General features: G+C 48.8%; 1 protein-coding gene across 4 annotated transcripts in view; it reads left to right on the top strand.

The window, feature by feature from the left end:
• SRGAP3 (SLIT-ROBO Rho GTPase activating protein 3) overlaps positions 1-18,785 on the top strand; it is a 127,901-nt gene that overhangs the window by 57,461 nt on the left and 51,655 nt on the right. For all 4 annotated transcript variants that reach the window (XM_040591568.1, XM_040591569.1, XM_040591571.1 and 1 more), the window contains exons 2-3: positions 4,961-5,153; positions 9,837-9,999. In XM_040591568.1, the coding sequence (XP_040447502.1) occupies positions 4,961-5,153; positions 9,837-9,999 (356 nt within the window). The remainder of the gene's footprint in view (positions 1-4,960; positions 5,154-9,836; positions 10,000-18,785) is intronic.

An 18,785-nucleotide genomic window follows, 5' to 3' on the forward strand; every position in this document is an offset into this window, starting at 1 on the left:
AGAGCAGTCTCCCTGATGAAATCAGAGCTGCGGTGCTGCATACGTGTGATCTTTCCTGAAAAATAGCCGAGGTTTACAGAAATGCTGGAGTCCCAGCTACCAAGGACTGGACCAGCTTTCAGGTGTGATAAGAGTACCGCTTTCTGGAAGTTCATGCAGCTTCTCCAGGCATTCCCACACATCTCTGTGGCAAAACCAGGCTAAATATTGCTGTGTGGCATTAAAGCATCCTTCCTCTCTCCCCAGAGAAAGTGCCATTGCAAGGGGAGCAAATCTGTTTTCTGTGTCTGAGCGCAGACATGAAGAGGAGGGGATGGAGAAGCAGTGTTGTTTGTGAGGTGTGCAGCTCTGTTGAAGCATGGTGCTGGATACCATAGGAATGGGATACTGCTTGTTTTGATGCAAGAGTAAAGACCAAGACACTCTGATACCAGTCATTCGTAGATCTCATTTGTGATGAGAATTTCTTTTTCTCAATTCTTTTTGTAGCCCTTTTTTTTTTCTTGGGGTTTTTTTTTTTTCTTTTTTTTTTTTTTTTTTTTGCTTAAAGGGTATTTCTGGCATTATATGTTTTTTTCTTTTTTTTTTTTTTTCTTTTCTTAAAGGGTATTTCTGGCATTATATGTATAGTGGAATTGTCTTTCCTTTCAGGGTGTTCTGCAGCTCAGCTGTGAATGAGGGCTGATGTCTGTGTGTAGCAGATGCCCAGAGTCACAGGGGAGCCCTGACCATCCCTGCTGCACATCTCCCTTTCTCCTCTGCCTGGGGCCTTGGCCCTTCTGGCTCCTGTGTCCAGCATCCTTGTGTCTGCAGATGGAGGATGTAGGATAGAAATGAGTTATAGTGCTTTGGCTACTGCAGGGATGGTTACACAGTTATCTAGGCAGACTTCAGGTATGGAAGCTGGCATTGCTAGTGGCCAAGTGCAGTGTGTTGGGTCCCTCACCAAGGCTGTGTATGTGCTTCAGATGCATTTTTATGAACAATTGTCCTATCCTCTCATAAAACATCAAGAACATAAAGGAAGTGTTGTAAAAGCAATGCCCAAGGAGGATCCCACAGAAGGTGACAGATTAACTTTGGAGCTTTCAGCATTCGTTGCTTCCAAGGAGTTTTTGTTTTTAGGTGACCTTCATGCAGCCTGTGGTCTCCAGTCCCATTACTGCCATCGTTAAATTACAGAGTAATGAGATTGCTGCAGGTGGTCTTATTCCTGCAGCTCTCTGCGTTCACCTGTCAGGCTCAGTCTTGCATGGTAGTTGTTCTGTAAAGAAATGTTGAAAAATAGCAGATTGTCAGATTCCTGTAATAGCAATTTTAACGTCCTTCACGTGGGATTCTCACAAATGTAGAGAGCTTGAAATTGTCCATAGATCTTTTGTGATGTCAGTCAGTGCTTTGCATCATCATTACGTAACAATTTATTAATTCAGCATCCAGTATGGAGTAGTGGTTTTCTGGATAGGGCCTTGCTGTAGCTGCAGAGTTGTGGGACAGCCTTATGCTGGCAGGCGACTGGTAGGGCTAGCCTGCCTTCTGCGCATATATATGTGTATGCATAGTGAAGATTATTTCAAGCATTGGAGTGACACTGCTCTATTATCTTCGTTCAGGTCATTGAGCTTCCCGATTACAGTGCAGTGATTTCAAGTGCGTGTGCTCAGGCAGTACAGGTATTTTTAGTTTGCTATCGTTCTTGTGGGTAAGTTACCATTTGTTCTTAGCATACTTTTGCAGAAGGAATGCAGGATGAGGTCTAGTCCTCTTGCCAAAGAGCTCTACCAATTTTAGGACTTTCTTCTTAGTAGAGGCTGAACCCTCCTGTCACATAGGCTGTGACAGTTAATGTGCTGCAGCCTTGCACCAGAAGTTTAAGAAAGCAGAGCTCCTGTTGTGGCAGAAAATCCAGGCAGAAGATCACCCAGGAAGCTTGCGATTGCAGTCCGTTCCTGGTGGCTCTTGCAGGTGGCCAAGTACCCTGTCGCAGTGTGGGAGGGCAGGCGAGGGCTCTGCGGTGCTGGCTGTGCCCAGGGTTCCTGCTGCAATCGCCAGCAGCTGGAGTCCCCTGGGAGCCGCTGCCTCCTCTGCCTGCCGGGAGCCCGCTGCAGCCCACCGTCCTGTGGCATGGTGAAATCCCTGAGCTGCATGGAGAGGCATGCACCCACTAATATCAGTCATCTTCCTTTCTCCTGTTGCGTCTGTGGACCTCTTGGCTGATAACAGAGCCCAAAATCTTCTGGGGAAAGAGAACCTGGGGCTGCTCAGCTTGGCGACCCTAATGCATAGCTTCTCCAGTAACCACCCGTGGTTCTTCGGCGTGTATGTGCACGTGCATCTTCTCTAGTGATGTATGGAGTTTGGGAGTTACTCATTAATGTGTTGTAAGACCATAAGGTGATGGAGGGAAAGCTGTGATCTGTGGCCTGGACGCTGTCTGAGCTGGGATGTGATGCTGATTGAAATGCTAAGCTTTGGTGCCACCAATATCATGCTCTTCGCCCTCTTGCTCTCGCGCCCTCTGTTGCCACCCTACCCTTGCCTCCCAGAAAGGGCCAGAAATTTGTGGATTTATAAATCAGCCAAACTCTGTGTTTTAAGAGCTGCCTGCCAGCTTACATCAGGTGTGGGTCTGGTCCTTCACGTTAAAAAAGAAACGGCTCCCTGAGCAGTGAGCACCTGTAGCGGGGGCTGGGGGTGCTGCGCGCGCAGGGAGCAGCTGGCCGGCCCCAGGGCTCCTGGGCTGAGCGCAGGATTTGCCCTCTGGGTTGCACTGCTCTGCAGGACCATGCAAGGAGGCTGTAGGATGCTTGGGCAAGGAGCAGGTGGAGATGGGTCCTCACCCCCGCACTTGGTGGGGCGTGGAGCTTGGGGGGATCTAGGCACCAATTTGGAAAGGAAAAAGTAGTGTTGGCATGGAAGGGAGGGAGCTGAATTGGCGGTGGTGCTGTCGCTGCTAGCGTTAGGGCAGCAGCGAATGGCACTTCTGTGGGAGGTGGGGAGGGGACAGGGTGGGTTGGAGCCTCTCCGAGGTGCCTTTGTGTGCTGCTCCGGCCCTGTCGAGCCCCGTCCTGTGGTGAAGGCAGCAGGAGTGCTGCTGGGCTCCTGCTGCCAAGCTTCTCCGCTGCCTTTTTCGGCTAGGTGTGCCTTGTAAGTGTATCTTGTTGGGGTCCATCAGCTACAGGTGACCAAAGTGAGAAATGTATACTCAATCACAAACCTTAGGGAAAGACAAAGAATATGTTGTTTGTTACGGATTGTTTATAAAAATGTTCGTAGCGTTAAAAAGGCTGTTCCTGTTGGACTAAAATGGCTGCAGGTGCTGTGCCGGCTCAGCAGAGTGCGTTTCTGTGCACTGTTTTCATTGCGGGGGGGAGAAAGCAGGGTTTTTCCTGGTGAGCTTGTGCAGTCGTACACTGTTGCTGGAGCTGACCTGCTCGGCTGAGGTGTCTGGCTGGCTGCCTGCTGCAGATGGGGTGTGCGGGGCTGGGGGGCTGCTCTCCCCTCCGCCCCTTGGGGTCTGGGGACAGGCAGTCACGGCACGGACCCATTTCGTCGTCTGACCCCTGCGATTCTGGTTTCTCTGACCCCTTCGCTGCGCAGCTGCCCCCTGCTCAGCCCAATTATTCTCACTGCATATTTTTTTTTTTTTCTACCGTCTAGTCTCATTTTTGCCTCCCGTTTCCAGCCGGGCACACCGCCTCCCCGCCAGGCAGAGCCCAGCTGCAGCTCCTGCAGGATCGAGCCTCCCCTGCGCAGGCTGCCTCGCTGCAGAGAGCTGCTGAAGACCTTCCCCGTGGCCGGGGAGCAGTTTGGAAGGTGTGTTTCCATCGCACCCCTTGCACGGGTGCTGCGCTACTCCGCCTGCAGAGAGGGCGAGGGGTCTGACAGAGCGTTGCCTTCCCCGGTGCTTGCCTGTCTTCCCAGGATAAGCGTCGGGGATTTGCAGCAGGCTGTGGTATGGGCGAAGGGGCAGCTGGAAAAAGTGACACTGGCCTTTTACCACAGGAGAGAAGAATCCTCAAAACGAGGTTGATGAAGGTGAAAAACACAGCTCTGATGTGTAAAGAGGAGAAACGTTAAACCAGTCTTCCAATAATTTGCATGTGCTGGACAGGATTAGTGTGTCTGAGGTGATCGGTTACGGCGGTGCTGGGTAAGGCTCACACTGGAGAAGTCTCTGCCAGTTCTGGGATGGCTGTTCCTTGCAGGGTGCAGGCAGCAGCAGCAGGAGCCCTGGCAATGCTGGGGCAGAGATGGGGGCTGCCCAGGGCTCCGTCCCCTCTTGTCCTCCGAGCACCCAAGCCCCTCTGTGGCAAAGGCTACGGGAGTTGTAGTGTATGTGTCACAGTGTCTGAGGGGCTTTATGGGAAAGCAAAAAAACCCAACCTGGAACAGATAAAGTCTGTGGTGTTTTGTGAGCTGGAATTCGGAGGGTGTGAGACTTTGTAAGCCTTTGAGCCAAAGACGAGTTTGATTTGCCAGTTAAGCCAGCAGCACTGTGGGGACGTGGGTGAGATGAGTATGCATTTACAGTGCTGGCTGCCTTCGGGCCACTGTCAGCTGTTTGGTAGGTATTCATGTGATTACTTATCAAGAAATAATATGTTAGTTTATATGCATAGAACACAGGATTTCAGGGAGTACTAGATAAACTCTAGTATAATTTTCAAGTTTCAAAAAGGCACTTGAAAAGCGCTGAAGGTTGGTTTCTGTGTACTTACACAGCTGTTTATTTTGACAAAGAACAAGGTTTTAGGATTGGTGAATGAAATTTTTCAGCTTTTCCTTGGAAAAAAAAAGTAATCTGTTGACTTTAGCAAGCCTTGAATTAAACCTGAGGCTTGTGAGAGAGCCTGCTCTAGCAGGGCCTGTCCAATTTGCTCTGAGACATGAAAGGACAACCGTCCCGGACGGAGTTTGTTGATGACATTGTATTTTCTTCTCTCTCGTGTCCATGCAGAAATCCGAACTCAGCTGGTCGAGCAGTTCAAATGTCTGGAGCAGCAATCAGAGTCGCGCCTGCAACTGCTGCAGGACCTGCAGGAGTTCTTCCGCAGGAAGGCTGAGATTGAGCTGGAGTACTCCAGGAGCCTGGAGAAACTGGCTGAACGATTCTCCTCCAAGATACGCAGCTCCAGAGAGCACCAGTTCAAGTAAGCGGGTGTTTCCAGGGGCAAAATGGTGCAAAATGATGGGCCAGAGACTGCCTCAAACACTAGAGGTTTGTTTGTAGCTGTGCAGTCCAAAAGGGGGGTAAACTAAACAGCATCAGTGGTGACCTTGTCTGTCTTGTCACTGTGCAGGGTTCATAAAAAGAACTAGAAATGCTTTTTTCCAAGGCTTTCACCCACAGCATTGCTGACCGGTGCTACCCAAATCAGACTTGCTTTGCACTCTTTGAACAATACAATGAGAATATGAATCAGGAACTAGGAAGGAGTCAAGCCCTTCGGTTTTTTATTTATTTATTTAAGAGGCTTGAATTCAGCCACTGACTTGATTGTGCAGATAACAGTAGGCCTGTTTTATAAACCCTGGTTTCTGTATGTGGTCCAATCCTTAGAAGTCAGTGCTTCATGCTGCACACAGATCTGCTCTACAGGCTCAGACTTGGAAGCAGTTTCTGGAAATCCAATTTGCTGCAGTTTTTAAAAATGAACTGTATATGTTTTCTGTGTACACGCCCGTACAGTGTTGAAGCTAGGCAAATCCACAGTGGAAATATTTTGAAACAAAGCTTTGAAATAGGAAGTATGAACTGGCTGCTGGAATTGTGTGAAACTCAAACTGATGATGAAAATTGTAAAAACCATGAATGTGCGATTATGCACAAGTTCTCAAAAGCAGCCTCTTTTCAATTTAACCACACTGTCAAGCTTGGTTAAAACGAAAAAGATCTGAAAAAAATCCAAAAGCCAAACAAACTCAAGGCAGAATTTGAGTCTGGAGGTGACTGTTTTGCGGTGAGGATATGTAGCTCGTGCTGGCTGGCAGCTGTGACTTCAAGGCTCCTGTGAATGCCACTGTCCCATCGCTGTTGGAGGAGCTGGTCCCTGCTCCCCGGGCGTGCTCGAGTGTGCCCACTCAGAGGTGTCAGGCTGGGCTCTGCAGGACGATGCTCGGTGCTTTCATGTGTGTTGGTAGCTCTCAGGATTTTCCTCTGTGATGCTTATTGCATTCCTTGCCACAACCAGCTCTCCCCGGCAGTTTCTCGGGGCACGGGGTCCTGTGGCAGCACGAGTGGTGCCACTGAGATGTGGCCAGTGGTGTCTGTGCCCCGAGGACCGTGCGGCAGCACCTGCAGTGTGGAGGCAGATGCTTCTTCTGGCTGCTCGCCCATGCAGCACATCAGCTGAAGTTCACCTTTGCCTACCCTGGCCATAGTGTTTGTCTCTTCTTCTGACAGCTGTGTCCGTGAAACAGTCTCTCAGATGGGATTATGCTCTTTGCTCAAGATGAGCTAGTGTCACTTGATTCAACGGCCAAAGACCACAGCTGCTGTTTAGCTTCTTTCCCAGAAAATGGAGGGTTTTGTCTGCCTGATGCCCTTAGCCTTGCTAGCCCCTGGCTCTTTACAGTCTTCGTCTCTCTCTAACCCCTTGTGATCTTTTTCCTGTTCCAGCTGCAAGAGCAGCTATTTCTGCTGTTACACTACTAAATCCTATTTATTCCATATTACTAAATCCCATTTAATCTGTTTAGTCGGTCTCTTTGGTGAGCAAAGCTTTTACTCTTGTCTTAAGCAAAAGTCTGCTGAAAATGAATTGCCATTCAATTGCTAGCTGTTCTTCTTGCATCTGACTAGCAAGTCAGTTGTGTGGTGCTGGGCGCTGCTGTGCCATGCGTTGGGGATAACTGTTGTGGGGAAGGAGTTGGCCAGTATGGGCTTGGGAAGGTGCTCTTGTTTAGAGATGGAGCCACAAAGGCTTGTCGGGGGGTGGGTGCCTGTTCCATCAGCTGAGAGCTTTATTACGGCACTGCCAGTGCTTATTGTGTTTGCAATATTAGAAGGGTGGTGTTGTGCAGGTGACAGTGCTTCTCCCCCTTTATAAAACACCTGGGTGCGAGTGCCTGGTGGTTTGTGATGGTATTGATGGTGTTAATAGGGGCAGCTTCATTTCACTGCACACTACTGCTGAGTCCTCACTGTCTCACTCCATGTTGAGACTCCCTTAAAATATTATTCTTCCAGACTGCTTTGTACCTGCCCTTTATTAGGTTCATCTGCGCTGCTTCCCCAGCTTCCCCATGAATGTAATTATTCTGACGAGGCTTTTGACATTCTTAAGAAATGCGGTGTCTTCAGCTCTTCCTTTGTCCCTGCACAGCCATGTGCAGCAGGCTGTGCCCAGCCCTTCATGGTGGTAAACGCCACGGTGCTGCTGCTGGGCTGTTCGTGGTCATTCCAGGTGATTCCAGACTCATTCATGCTTTTATTTGTGGTTTTGTCTGTATGTGCACACGGAGATTTTATGGAGTCACCATGCTTTCCTCCCCAGGGCTCAGGGGTGAGGTGCGCTGCCCACCCCGGTGCCATGGGCAAGGACATCTCGGGTGAGGAGGAGTATGTGTCTGAAGGCTTCAGCTGCACAGCGTAGCTGTAGCGGGCATGGGCTAGCTTTCTGGTTGCAGGACTTTAGGGAGAGACAGTCTTGTTTGAGCACAGGGGAGCTGAGGCCGTGTTGCCAGTGCTGTTGGTGGGTGCAGGCTGCCAAGCCTGGGTGAAGCAGCGGGCACTCCCTGGGCAGCTGGTACGTGTCTTTAGGTGCTGGGGAGGGAGAAGCCTCTGGGGCTTGGATGTGTCCATCAGGCATGGCTGTCGGCACACGGGGAGACCTGCCCAGGCAGGGTGGTGTCAGGGGAGGTTCTGGAACCAGCATGTCTTGCAGGAAAGCATTGGTTTGACCAGGGAAAGCAGCATAAGTGAAATGTTGGAGCACATTACTTGGCTGCCTTATTTAGAGGATCTATCTCAAAGTGTCTCAGTTGGACAGGGTGAAATGTTTTGTTTGTTATATAATTTCTGGGAATTTTGATTCCCTTTTGATTAATTTGCCATTAGTGCTAAAAGCTAAAATACATGGAGAGCAATGCATGCTTCTTTTAGTGTTGAGATGGAATGTATCAAAATTAGTTAAGCTCTAATCAAGTGTGAAATGTTTGCTGAAATTTCTCTCAAAAGAAAGTTTTTCTGACCACCCCTGGCTTCTAGGCAAGTCAGGGTCTTGGGATGCCCCTCTGCAGGGTCTCGCCCCATGGAGCCGGGTAGGGACAAGCTTGCTCTGAGGATGCTGCATGGCTCGTAGGGGCTCTTCAGGCCACTTGCCCCATGCCTGCTGCCGCTCAGGGCAATCTCTTTGTTGACTGCAGCGTGAGTTGGATTAAGACTGTCGTGAATATTCAGCGTATGTGAATGTATTCATATTGTGCACAGACACTTTGTGGTAACGTTGGATGCAAAACATTTTCTCCAGCACTGTTTAGTGGACTAAATGCGGTACAACAGATTGTGTGGCAAATGGGCTCTTTCTGGAATATGGGAGCGACAGCTGTATTAATAGCACAGAGTGGAAAAAAGAAGCAGAACTGTCTCATTTGCCGAGTGTTGAAGGGATTGCCAGGGATGTCTTTTCTCCTGTACCATCTTCCAGAGCACCCAGTTTGGGAAGGGTCTGGTTGGGAGTCTGATTTGGCTCTTGTGCTGCCATACGTCCCTGTGGGAAGCACTTGAACAGCTGAAAGAAACTCTGAAAGAGGTTCCTGGAGACTGGAGCAGGGCCACAGATGGGTTCCCAGCCTAGTTGGGGCAGAGGACTGGCTCTTGCCTTGTCTCTAGCTGACTTGCACTTTCCAGGTCCTTCAGAGCTGTTGCCCGGAGCATCTGCACTGTATGACTGTAATATTGCTAATTGACCTTCTTCAGACCACACTTTTTAAAAGCATAGGTATGGAGCAGCAGACCAGAAACCATGCTGGGTGTCCCAGGACATCAAGGTAGAGCAGAGAAACCAAGCTGTGTAGGGCAGATTGTATGCAAAGGTCCATGTATACCTGTGAAGCACAGGGCTGTGCCCAGGGTCAGCGTCAGAGCATGCATCTGCACAGAAAGCCTCTGTCCTGCCACCGGCAGCTCTGGGAGGCTGGTAAGTAAGGACAAACCCTTGTGCGTAATATTTAGACTGGGAGCTTCTGTGTTGGCAGAGATGCCGAAGCACCTTTCCTGCATGAAAGAGGAGGTCCTGCTGTGGTCGGCTGGTGGGCAAGTAGCCGTGTGTCTGAGCACAGGCTGTCTGCTGGGTCGGAGCAGCAGCTGTGGGCCAGCAGCAGGACCTGCACCAGTGACCCTGTGGTATCCACAAAAAGGATGTGGCTCTGAGTGGCTGGAGAGTCCGTGGTGTGCCGGTTGGCTCGGCTGCAGAGCTGCGCCGCTGCCCTGGGTGGCTGTGGCCTGGGCACAGGGAGGCAAAGGGCAGCAGCAGCAGGAGATGCTGTGGCCGGGTGTCATCATCGCAGGTGGATGGGGCCAGCACTGTCGGAGCAGTCTGGCAGGAGAGGCTGTAGTGCTCAACGGCTGTGTGCTGGAGGGGTGGGCTGGCTCCGACAGCCATGCTGAGGGGCCACCAGGTGCTTGGCTGGATGCTGCAGCGGTTGCTGGGGAGGGGAGGCAGCCAAGAGGAGCTCACACTTCGGGGGCACGATGGACTCTAGCAGATCTATGCAGTGGAGGAAGGCAATGCTAATAGACTGATAGTGTTTGTTTGAAAATTACATCCCTTTCTGACTTGTTCACTTGACCTTTTTGATTTTTTTGTTTCTTGTTCCCCCCAATTCCCTAGGAAAGATCAGCATCTACTTTCCCCTGTGAACTGCTGGTACCTGGTTCTGACACAGACGCGGCGAGAGAGCAGAGATCACGCTACCCTGAATGACATCTTCATGAACAACGTCATCGTTCGGCTGTCACAAATCAGTGAGGATGTCATCAGGCTCTTTAAAAAGGTAACCAAAGCAGTGATGGTGAGTTCTGCTCAGTGAGGATCCATCCTTGCATTTTAGTCTAAAATAGGAGCTCATTGTGGACTTCTACACAACTGTGCCCTCCCAAAAGTCAGTAGAGAGGTACAAAAAAACCATCGCTGTTAAAATGCAGAGAAAAGTAGCAGGACTTTCTACAAAGTAAACATCACATCTCAGTGTGAAAACTCGAGAGGTGTTTGAACTCTGGACAGTGACAATGTAAAACCATGGTAAGGCAGGCAAAGTAAAATTCTCCAACTTGCTAAAGACACAAAGTGAACAAAAACTTCTCCAAAATCATGAGAAAGCAGTGTGCTGCAGGATGTGAAGGGGAATAGGTGAGTGAGGTGCAAAAATGCTCTGAGGTAACAGCCAAAGGCCAGCTGGCTGCTTTGTCTTGGTACTAGTTATGGAAAAGCTTAGACTAGAGATTTTCTTGTGGCAGGTGGTGGCGTTGCCAGCCTGAGGAACCTTATCCAACTGAATTGTCATTAGATGTTGCAGAGCAAATCTGTACAAGGGACTATCACTTAAGTCTTTCCAGATAATATTTATCCAAGAATAGTAAAGAAACAGAGATATAAAACTGTCAAGTGACTAGCAGTGAGTGTGACCTGGTGCTTAAACTGGCGTCAGTGCCAGAGAAATGAAAGGTGGAAAATGTGATGACTTTTTTTAAAGACTCCTGGAGGGTTTCAGAGAACAGATCAGCAGTTTGACTTAAAAAACAGACTTGCTGGTTGAAACTGTAGTAGAGACCAGAATGACAGGCATGTAGGCAGATACAAGAGAGGAGTCAGCATGGCTTTCTGAAGAGTCACGCCTCAGAAATCTAGTGGAGGTATTTCCAGGAGCAGTGATCATGTGTGTAAGTTGGCACGGTACCTTTGGTGTCTTGTAGGCTTTGGAAAAGGTCCCTTGCTGAAATTCTTGAAGAAAAGAAGCTGCTGAAGAATAAGGAGTGGTTGTTGTCTGGATTAATGACTGGTGAAAAGGAAGGGAACAAAAGAAAGGAGAATTTCAATAGAGTTCCAAATAAATTATTTGGAAAAAGGATAAACAGTAAGATGACGAAGTCTGCTAGTGATTTATGATAACCAAATTAAAAAAAAAAGTCAAAGACTTGCAGGAATCTTGTGTCCAGGTGGACCAGGACTCTGCAGTTGAAAATGAAGGGGGAGTGTGTAATGTGGTACGAGCAGGAAGGGTCACAGCAGTTTGTAGGTATTGAGTTGGGAGTAAGGACCTCGTTGTGCCTGCTAATGTAAGCCATGGGTGGTCAGCAGGCACCAGGCAGGAAGAGACGGTACAAAGGAAAGACTTTTTAACATCCTTAATACTATCTATATTATATTACATTTGTAATATTATGGGTAATGCTACCTGTTTGTTGCCTCGTACCATGCTTTTGAAAGCCAGGTGTGTAACCTGAGTCCTTGTGCAGCTGGACAGATATGAAGCCAGGCTCCGCAGGGGACACAGCGTCACAGCATGGGTGTGCTCAGTGGCATCGCTGACCCTTTTCTTCCACCTCTGGGCACTTGCTAATGGCTGCCCTCAGGGATACCGTGGACCTTTCGCCTGGCTGTATGGCTCCTACGTTTTCCTTAATTTCTGTTGCTTGTTTTCAACAGGGGTGGCTGGAGAACCGCAGTGAGTGAGTGGGTGAGCCCACTGGGATGGCTGCCTCTCCAAACAGGAGAAGGGCTCTCCAAGCAGTGGTTATTTTGAAATTTTAGCCCAGCTGGAGAGTAAATTTGATGTGATATTTTTATGGCTATTTTCCTCTAGTTTATAGATCTGAACTAGAAATTAAACTGCAAGGTCAGGATTATATTTGCTGATCTGATGTGGGACATCATCCCTTTTCCTGTCCTTCTGGCCTCCAGAAATTGGACAATTTTGGGATGTGTCAGTTCTCTTGTAAGTCTGTCTCAAAATCTCCCTCCCATTTGCATTTTACTCTGAACCCTCTTTTGAGATTTGTATTAAGACTATCCTTCTGGTTAGCATTCCTAGGTCTGCAAAATGGTATGTCTCACTTTGAACCATATGACAAATCCAGTCAGTGCTCAAACAAGGACATAAACAGAGTGTTTGAAGTGTTCAGGGTTTTTTGGGGTGTGTTGTGTTGTTGTTTTTTTTTTTTTTTTTTTTTTTTTTTTGTAGCAGGTCAATCCACGGCCAGGACAAGATGATAAAGTATTTAATCTTTCAGCAGAATTATTTCTTTGTGTTTGCTTTTCCTTAGTCCCTCCCCCTCTCCCTTCCTCCTCTTTTTTGAATTTAAATTTCAACTTTTAAGGCACAACACTTAACAGAAATTCTTGCTCCTTGTTTCTCCCTCCCCTGTCTTCTTCCAGGAGAGGTGAAGTAGCCCTGGCTCCATCTGCAGCCTGCAGAAGCCAGCACCTGCTTTTAATCAAAGGGGGCTTTACAACAATAGGGTTGCGATCTGTGATTTCACTCGCATTTGTCCCTTGAGGTTTAAATTGTAGCAGAACTCACTGTCCCAGAAAATAATGCTCAGATAGATCATAGGAAAAGCTTATCTTCTGTCATCATTTGCCCTTAATGTGGATAGGGAGGCTGTCTCATCTGAGGATATTCAGGTTGTTTAGTTGTTTTAACCTATTGCACCCTGTGTCCAAAAGAGGTCTGGGGCTGCGCCTCCCGCTTGGCAGCAGTGTTTGGCGAGAAGCCCGAGGCACACGTGTGGGAACGTGAGCATCCTGGTAAAAGGCTTTAGGACACCCAGGCCAGCCTTGCAGCTGGCACAAGACTGCTCAGAGGAGGGATCTTCCACTATTTTAGCTGATCTGGTTTTGGGTATGATGAGTAAAATGCTTGAATCTCTGCTCCTGGGGAGACTGTACTCTACAGGACCATTCAGCAAATAAACAGGCTCCAGAAGGGTTAAAGACATCTGCAGTTGTGCTTCAGCTGTTTGGTTTTGTTGTAGATTGCTCTTTGATGGTAAATTAGGGTAACTTTTTTTTTTTTCCAGAGATGTCACTTTTAATTCCTTCAATCTAGAATTTATTAATGGGTTGTGACATGCTGTGGGTACAGGGAGGAACTGCAAGGTTTTGTGTTTCATTATGTAAATGTAAACAATCTCAGCGAAGAAGCAGGGACAAAATAATCTGGGGTATGAGGATGCACATAACTAAGAAGCGAGTGCGGTGGTAATCTGCCGAGACAGACTGGGTGCTGAGCTGCTTCTCCCCTCTGCTTCCCTGGATGTGCTTGGCAGCAGTGGGGATTGTTCATCGGTAAATTGGGGCGTTGTGTTTTGTGCATCTCCACCAAAGTGTTTTGCCCTCCTGCTGACCAGCAGCGCGTGGTCCCTGGGGTTTGGCTGTGCATCGCTCAGGCACACCTACGGCTGCGGCTGGTGGGGATTGGGCTTTAGTGTCTGAGTTGAAGACATTTAACTGAGCCAGCTCCACACCTGACCTTGGCTCAGCTGAGGGCAGGGATGGCTTGCACGGGCCCTCAGCAGCAGGGCTTATGGGAGGTGCAAGCTGAATCTCAGAGGTAGAGGAGAAGTGAGGTTACATTTCTTGAATCATTGGCAAATCTGTTGTGGTGGGCTGGGGTCCCTGCTGTGGCTGTGTTTGGTGACAGGACAGCTTTGTGGCTGCTGCTCTGAACGGCAGCGGTGCCCGAGGCTGGTGCACTGCTCCCAGGGAAGCCGTGCCCTCTCCGCCACAGAGGGGCTTGTGTCTCTCCTGCGGCGGGAGCTGCGGCTTGTGGCTCAGCTATAAGGCTGGTGACGCTTGGGTCGGGGAGTTTGCCATCTTCTGCTAGTGGATTACTTCATTTTTGGCTTAATTGGTGGCATTTTGTTACCTTTGAAAGTGAGAAGGAGGAGATTGCAACCCCTCCTCTCATGGTCCATTTCTTTTTAATATCCCCAGTGGTTGTGTGATGGGGAAGAGCAGGCTGCAGCCCTCGGGGAGTCCAGCTGAACTGCAAGGTGCAGAAGTCTGCAGGGGACTTGGCAAGGGCTGGCTCCTTGGGACGGTGATGATAGTGTTTGGGCTTTTGGTGAGGTTTGGTGGGGTGGAAATGGGATACTTCCTGCAGCCAAGATTTTAAACTCCACTCTGAAGATTTTAACACAGAACCAAAGAGACTTTATCAAGCCAGCCAGGTGTTATGTTGATAAGATCGATGTGCATCACTGAACTTGGTGGACCCACTTTGGTTGTCCATAGGCATTGCGGGCAACATACATTCAGTGTCTGAGCCAATCGTTTGGCTCAGCAGACTCAAAAAGGAGAAACTTGATGTATTTAGGGGAATAATAGCATTTTAGCTGTGAAACATTATTGGTCAAAAGTATGCATGTTTGTTGAGGGAGGAGAAGTCGTTAGTAAAGTGGTCCTGAGATGCAGAAATAGCCTGGAATCCCAGGAGAACAGATAACTAGAATAAGCTGAAAAAAATCAGTATTGAAAATTTTAAAAAATGAAACTGTAGGCCCTAAGTCATAGTTTGAAAAACCCCAGCAAATCCAAGAAAGGAAATGGGTAAAGCTTGTAATGAAAATATAAAAGAAGATATGGGGATTGAATCCCTGAAATTGGCAGATAGAGGAATTAAATACAGAAGCAACAACTTTTAAATAAGAAGCATGTGTTTCTATAAAATATATGCAACAGTGCCTTTAATGCGCACATACAGTTATGTGCATGTTGAGTATGTAAGCATATTTTTGTGACTATGGGTGTTAGTAATTTGGTAATAAAGTCGTGTATATGATCATATATAGGCAAATGTTAAGTGATGCACGTAAGGAAAAGCAACTTTCCAACTTGGGTGTACTAAATTTGGGATGGCATGGTAGGGTTAAAATACCAGGCTCCAAGCATGCCATCTCAGCGCTCACTAGCAGTCAAAAAATAAATCAAGTTAGGAATTGATGGGAACAGAGCAGAAAACACCGTTAATCCCCTGCAAATCCATGGCACGCTTGCATCTCAAATCCTGTTGTTTTTCTTTCCGCTCCTTCCCTCCCAACACATACACACTGCCTCTGTGCTTGGTGGCATCGAGGGACAGAGCACCTCTGTGTTATGACACTTGCGTTGATACTGCATGAGGTGCGCTGGGCTGGGGTCGGGCAGCAGCAGTGGATTTGTGGTGTAAGGGTGCAGTACTGCAAGACCAGCACCGCGGGTGATGCGAGGAGTCTGGCTGGCACAACCTGGCCCCTTGGGGCACAGAAGGCATCTTCTAGGGATAGGAGCTGGTGGGGAGTTGCTTTGCTCTGTGACGGTGCCATGTCCCCCAGGACTGTCACAGGTAGTGCAGATTTAGGAGCAGAGACTCCCGAGGACTCTGACAAGAAGAAACCTGCCTGTCTGCAGGAGAGTCTATAGGCAGTCTTGGCATCGCTTGTGTTTAAGCATGGTGGTGGATGTCAGTTCAGCAATCCACAGCCCCTTTGTTGGCCTTTCAGGTATTTTTGAATCGCGTCCAAAGGAATCCCAATTATAACTGTGGAAACTTGTCTCCTTCTTGAATAGCTGCAGAAAATATGCGCTGAACTGTGGGATTCATCGGAAGGTGGTCTCAGGGCAGAGCATGGAGAGATGCTTGTAATTCGTATTTGTAAAGGCAGGAACCACTCACAAAATGTAAGCCAAGTCTGGATTTGGACTTTGATAATACTTTTGTTACAAAATGGGCAGTTGTTCCCATCCAGTGATGTGTTATCTTTTTTTCCCCATTCCTTTTCTGTCCTTCCCTGGCCTTGCTTTGTGACCCTCTAATCTGAAGCCACGATATATATATGGCAATTTTCATAAGTGAGAGTTTGCTGGAGCCTAGAGACCCAAGACCAACACCTTTCATTAGCGATACCAAAGCTGGGGGCTGTGTTGCTGATGGCTGTTACAGTGAAGGAGAAGCCCGTGGGGATATTAAATGTGTCCCAGCATTTTTATAAAAAGACCCAATAATGATACCATTTACTTGTTGCACTGGCTGGTTATAGTTATGGTGACAGAGGGCCATTGTCCTCCAGTGGGTACAGCTTCTTGCTGCACAGAAACTGCTGTTCTCCAGAGCAGGGTAATAAATTTCTGCAGAGAGATTTTTGAGTCGGGCACAATGTCATCTGGAAGACAGGAGCTGTGTATCCAGGCTGAGAGAGAAACATGAATCTTTGCCATGGTGTTGCTAGAGAGGTGGTCATGGGCACCTTTGGGGTACGTGGCCAGCATGGTTAAAAATGGGCCGAGAAGTCCTCATGTCACCTGCTCTGAACCTCTTGGTACAAGACATGAGAGATGGGTTGCTGCTGCTTCTCCTTCAGATTTCTGCTGTGTATTTGCGTTGGTTCTCTGGACTCATATGGGGAGATGGGTGTGTCCGAAATGCCCTCTGGTCTGTGCTACTGCCTGCCTTGGCTGGGCGAGTTTCAGCTCTCCTGGTTCCTCGCAGCACGCACGGGTAGCTCAGCTGCAGGCAGGACATGGCAGATGCCAGGCTGCAGCCAGTCAGTGCTGGGACAACCTTTGTTATTTCTCTTCTTCTGTTTGCCTTGGCATGCTGGGTCGCACAGTTGATGCCCAAGATGTTTTTCATCAGAAAAGCATCCACAGGTGCCGGGAGCAGCCGGCCAAGCCAGGGGAAGCTTTCTGAGCGCAGCCTGCTTTGAAGAGCCCAGGAGCGGGGTGCCGTTCTGAGCAGCTCTGGGTGGCTTGGTTTTGGTGGTGGCTCAGCCTGCAGCTCCTCCTCGCAGTCTGCCGTGGTGTCACACATGACTTGAAAGGTGGTGGTTTGAGTGGGAGTACGGAGCTGCAGGAGCTCAGGAGTAGAAATCGGGTTTGACTCTCCAGCTCCTCTTCCTGGTTCTTCAGCATGGCTGCCACTGGGACTGGCTCTGGAGGTGGGCTGCGATTTAGAATCACAGAATCAGTTAGGTTGGAAAAGACATCAGGTCCAACCATTAACCAGCACGGCCAAGTCCACCACTAACCCACGTCCCTAAGTACCGCATCTACATGTTTTTTAAACACCTTCAGGGGTGGTGACCCCACCACCTCCCTGGGCAGCCTCTTCCAGTGCTTGACCACCCTTTCAATAAAGAAATTTTTCCTGATATCCAATCTAAACCTCTCCTGGCACAACTTGAGGCCGTTTCCTCCTGTCCTACTGTTTGTTACCTGGGAGAAGAGACCTACAAGGGAGAGATTTTTTTTAATTCCCCCTACTCACTGCCAGGCCTTGACACTGACATTGAGGTAGATGTGGTAGGCTGAGCTTGGGTCAGAAATGTGAGATGCAGGGAGCATGTGGCCTCTGTGGTATTGTCTCCTCTTTCCCAGCAGAAGCTTTCCGGGGAAATGTAGGACCCGGAGATGGAATGCTGCTTGCTTGAGTTGAGGAATGGTGCCCCGTCACAGAGGATTGCAGAGCTGTGCAGATGTTTAAGGGTATTGCAGAGCTTCTGCGAAGAGGTGCTGCGGTGGAGACCTGCAGGTAGGTTGGGGAGCTCCATGGGCAGCGCAGGGGACCAGCGTCCTCTACCCAAGCATCCCTGGTGTGCAGCTTAGCCTGTGTGGCTGAAATGAACAGCCAGCCTCCCTGCCTGCTCTGGCAGGCTGGTGAGCCTTGCTAATGAGTAGAGGAAGAAAACTCAATTGTGCAGATTTCCCTGGAGCTTCCAGCGTGAGTTGCATTCCTGGCGCAGGAGGAGGTGATCAAGGCAAGTGTGTTAATGTTGCTAATAGGCAGGGAATAAATGGAGATGCTAAGATACGTCACTGCAGAGATCTAGCTTGATCTGTTGTTGGAGTGAGTCTCTGTCACCATGAAATCTTGCAGCACGTCCTCCTGGCAGAGGCACAACCTGGGCGAGGGACACACCGCTGGCCCCCCTGGGCCGAGCAGGTTTCTCCCCTTTTACCTCCCCTGCTGTGGCAGAAGGAAAGAAGTTTGCTGCTTCTTCCAAGTATGGAATACAGGAAATTACATGTTTGAGACAGAGCATTGCTATGTCCGAAATAACTGTGCTGCATTATTGCCTAGTGTGAGATTTAATTACGTTCCATGACAGTGAATTTAATTATGCCCCATACTGCAGTGTCCTGGATGGAGATTTAATGAAGAAGTGGTGTCCGGAAGGGAGTTTTCTTTGTCTTTAAAATAAGCATTCTTTGTTGCCAGTAGTCTGTGTTGCTTCTTCCGCTTACTTTGCAGAGGCAGGAATTCTCATAAACCTACTAGGCTGAAGCTGTTGCAATCCCAGCAAGCAACTGTGTTTTTTAGTAGGAATGGGAGGCGTAAAACAAGCTGCAAATTGGAGCTTGGGTTTTGCGGATGGTACCAAGGAACTCGGATGACATTTTGGCATTGTCTCCTGTAAGCACACAAATGTAATTTCCCTGTTAAAAAAAGGGGAGGCAGCAAACGCGGAGGAGAGTCCTTCAGCTTCTCACCTGCCTGCGTTCAAAAGAGGCGCCAGCATCACGAGGTTGGACACTGCCCTCTTGGATGGATGCTGGGGGACTTGACGGTGCTGGAGACCATTTTGGTCTCCACCAGCAGGATGCGGGGTGTTTGTTTTAGGGTGTCTGTAAAGCAAATGGGTCTTTAAATGTCTTATCCACCTGTGGTCCTGCTGTGTCAGTGTAACTCAGGGGAATGCTGCTGACCACTGAGCCATTTTTTTGTTGCTCTATTTAGGAGTCTAAAATTAGGTTTGAAAATTACGGCTTTGTGGGCTTCCCCCCTGCTGCACAGGAACCCTG

Source organism: Falco naumanni, chromosome 4 (genome assembly GCF_017639655.2).
Source record: "Falco naumanni isolate bFalNau1 chromosome 4, bFalNau1.pat, whole genome shotgun sequence".
In the NCBI taxonomy this organism is placed as follows: Eukaryota; Metazoa; Chordata; class Aves; order Falconiformes; family Falconidae; genus Falco; species Falco naumanni.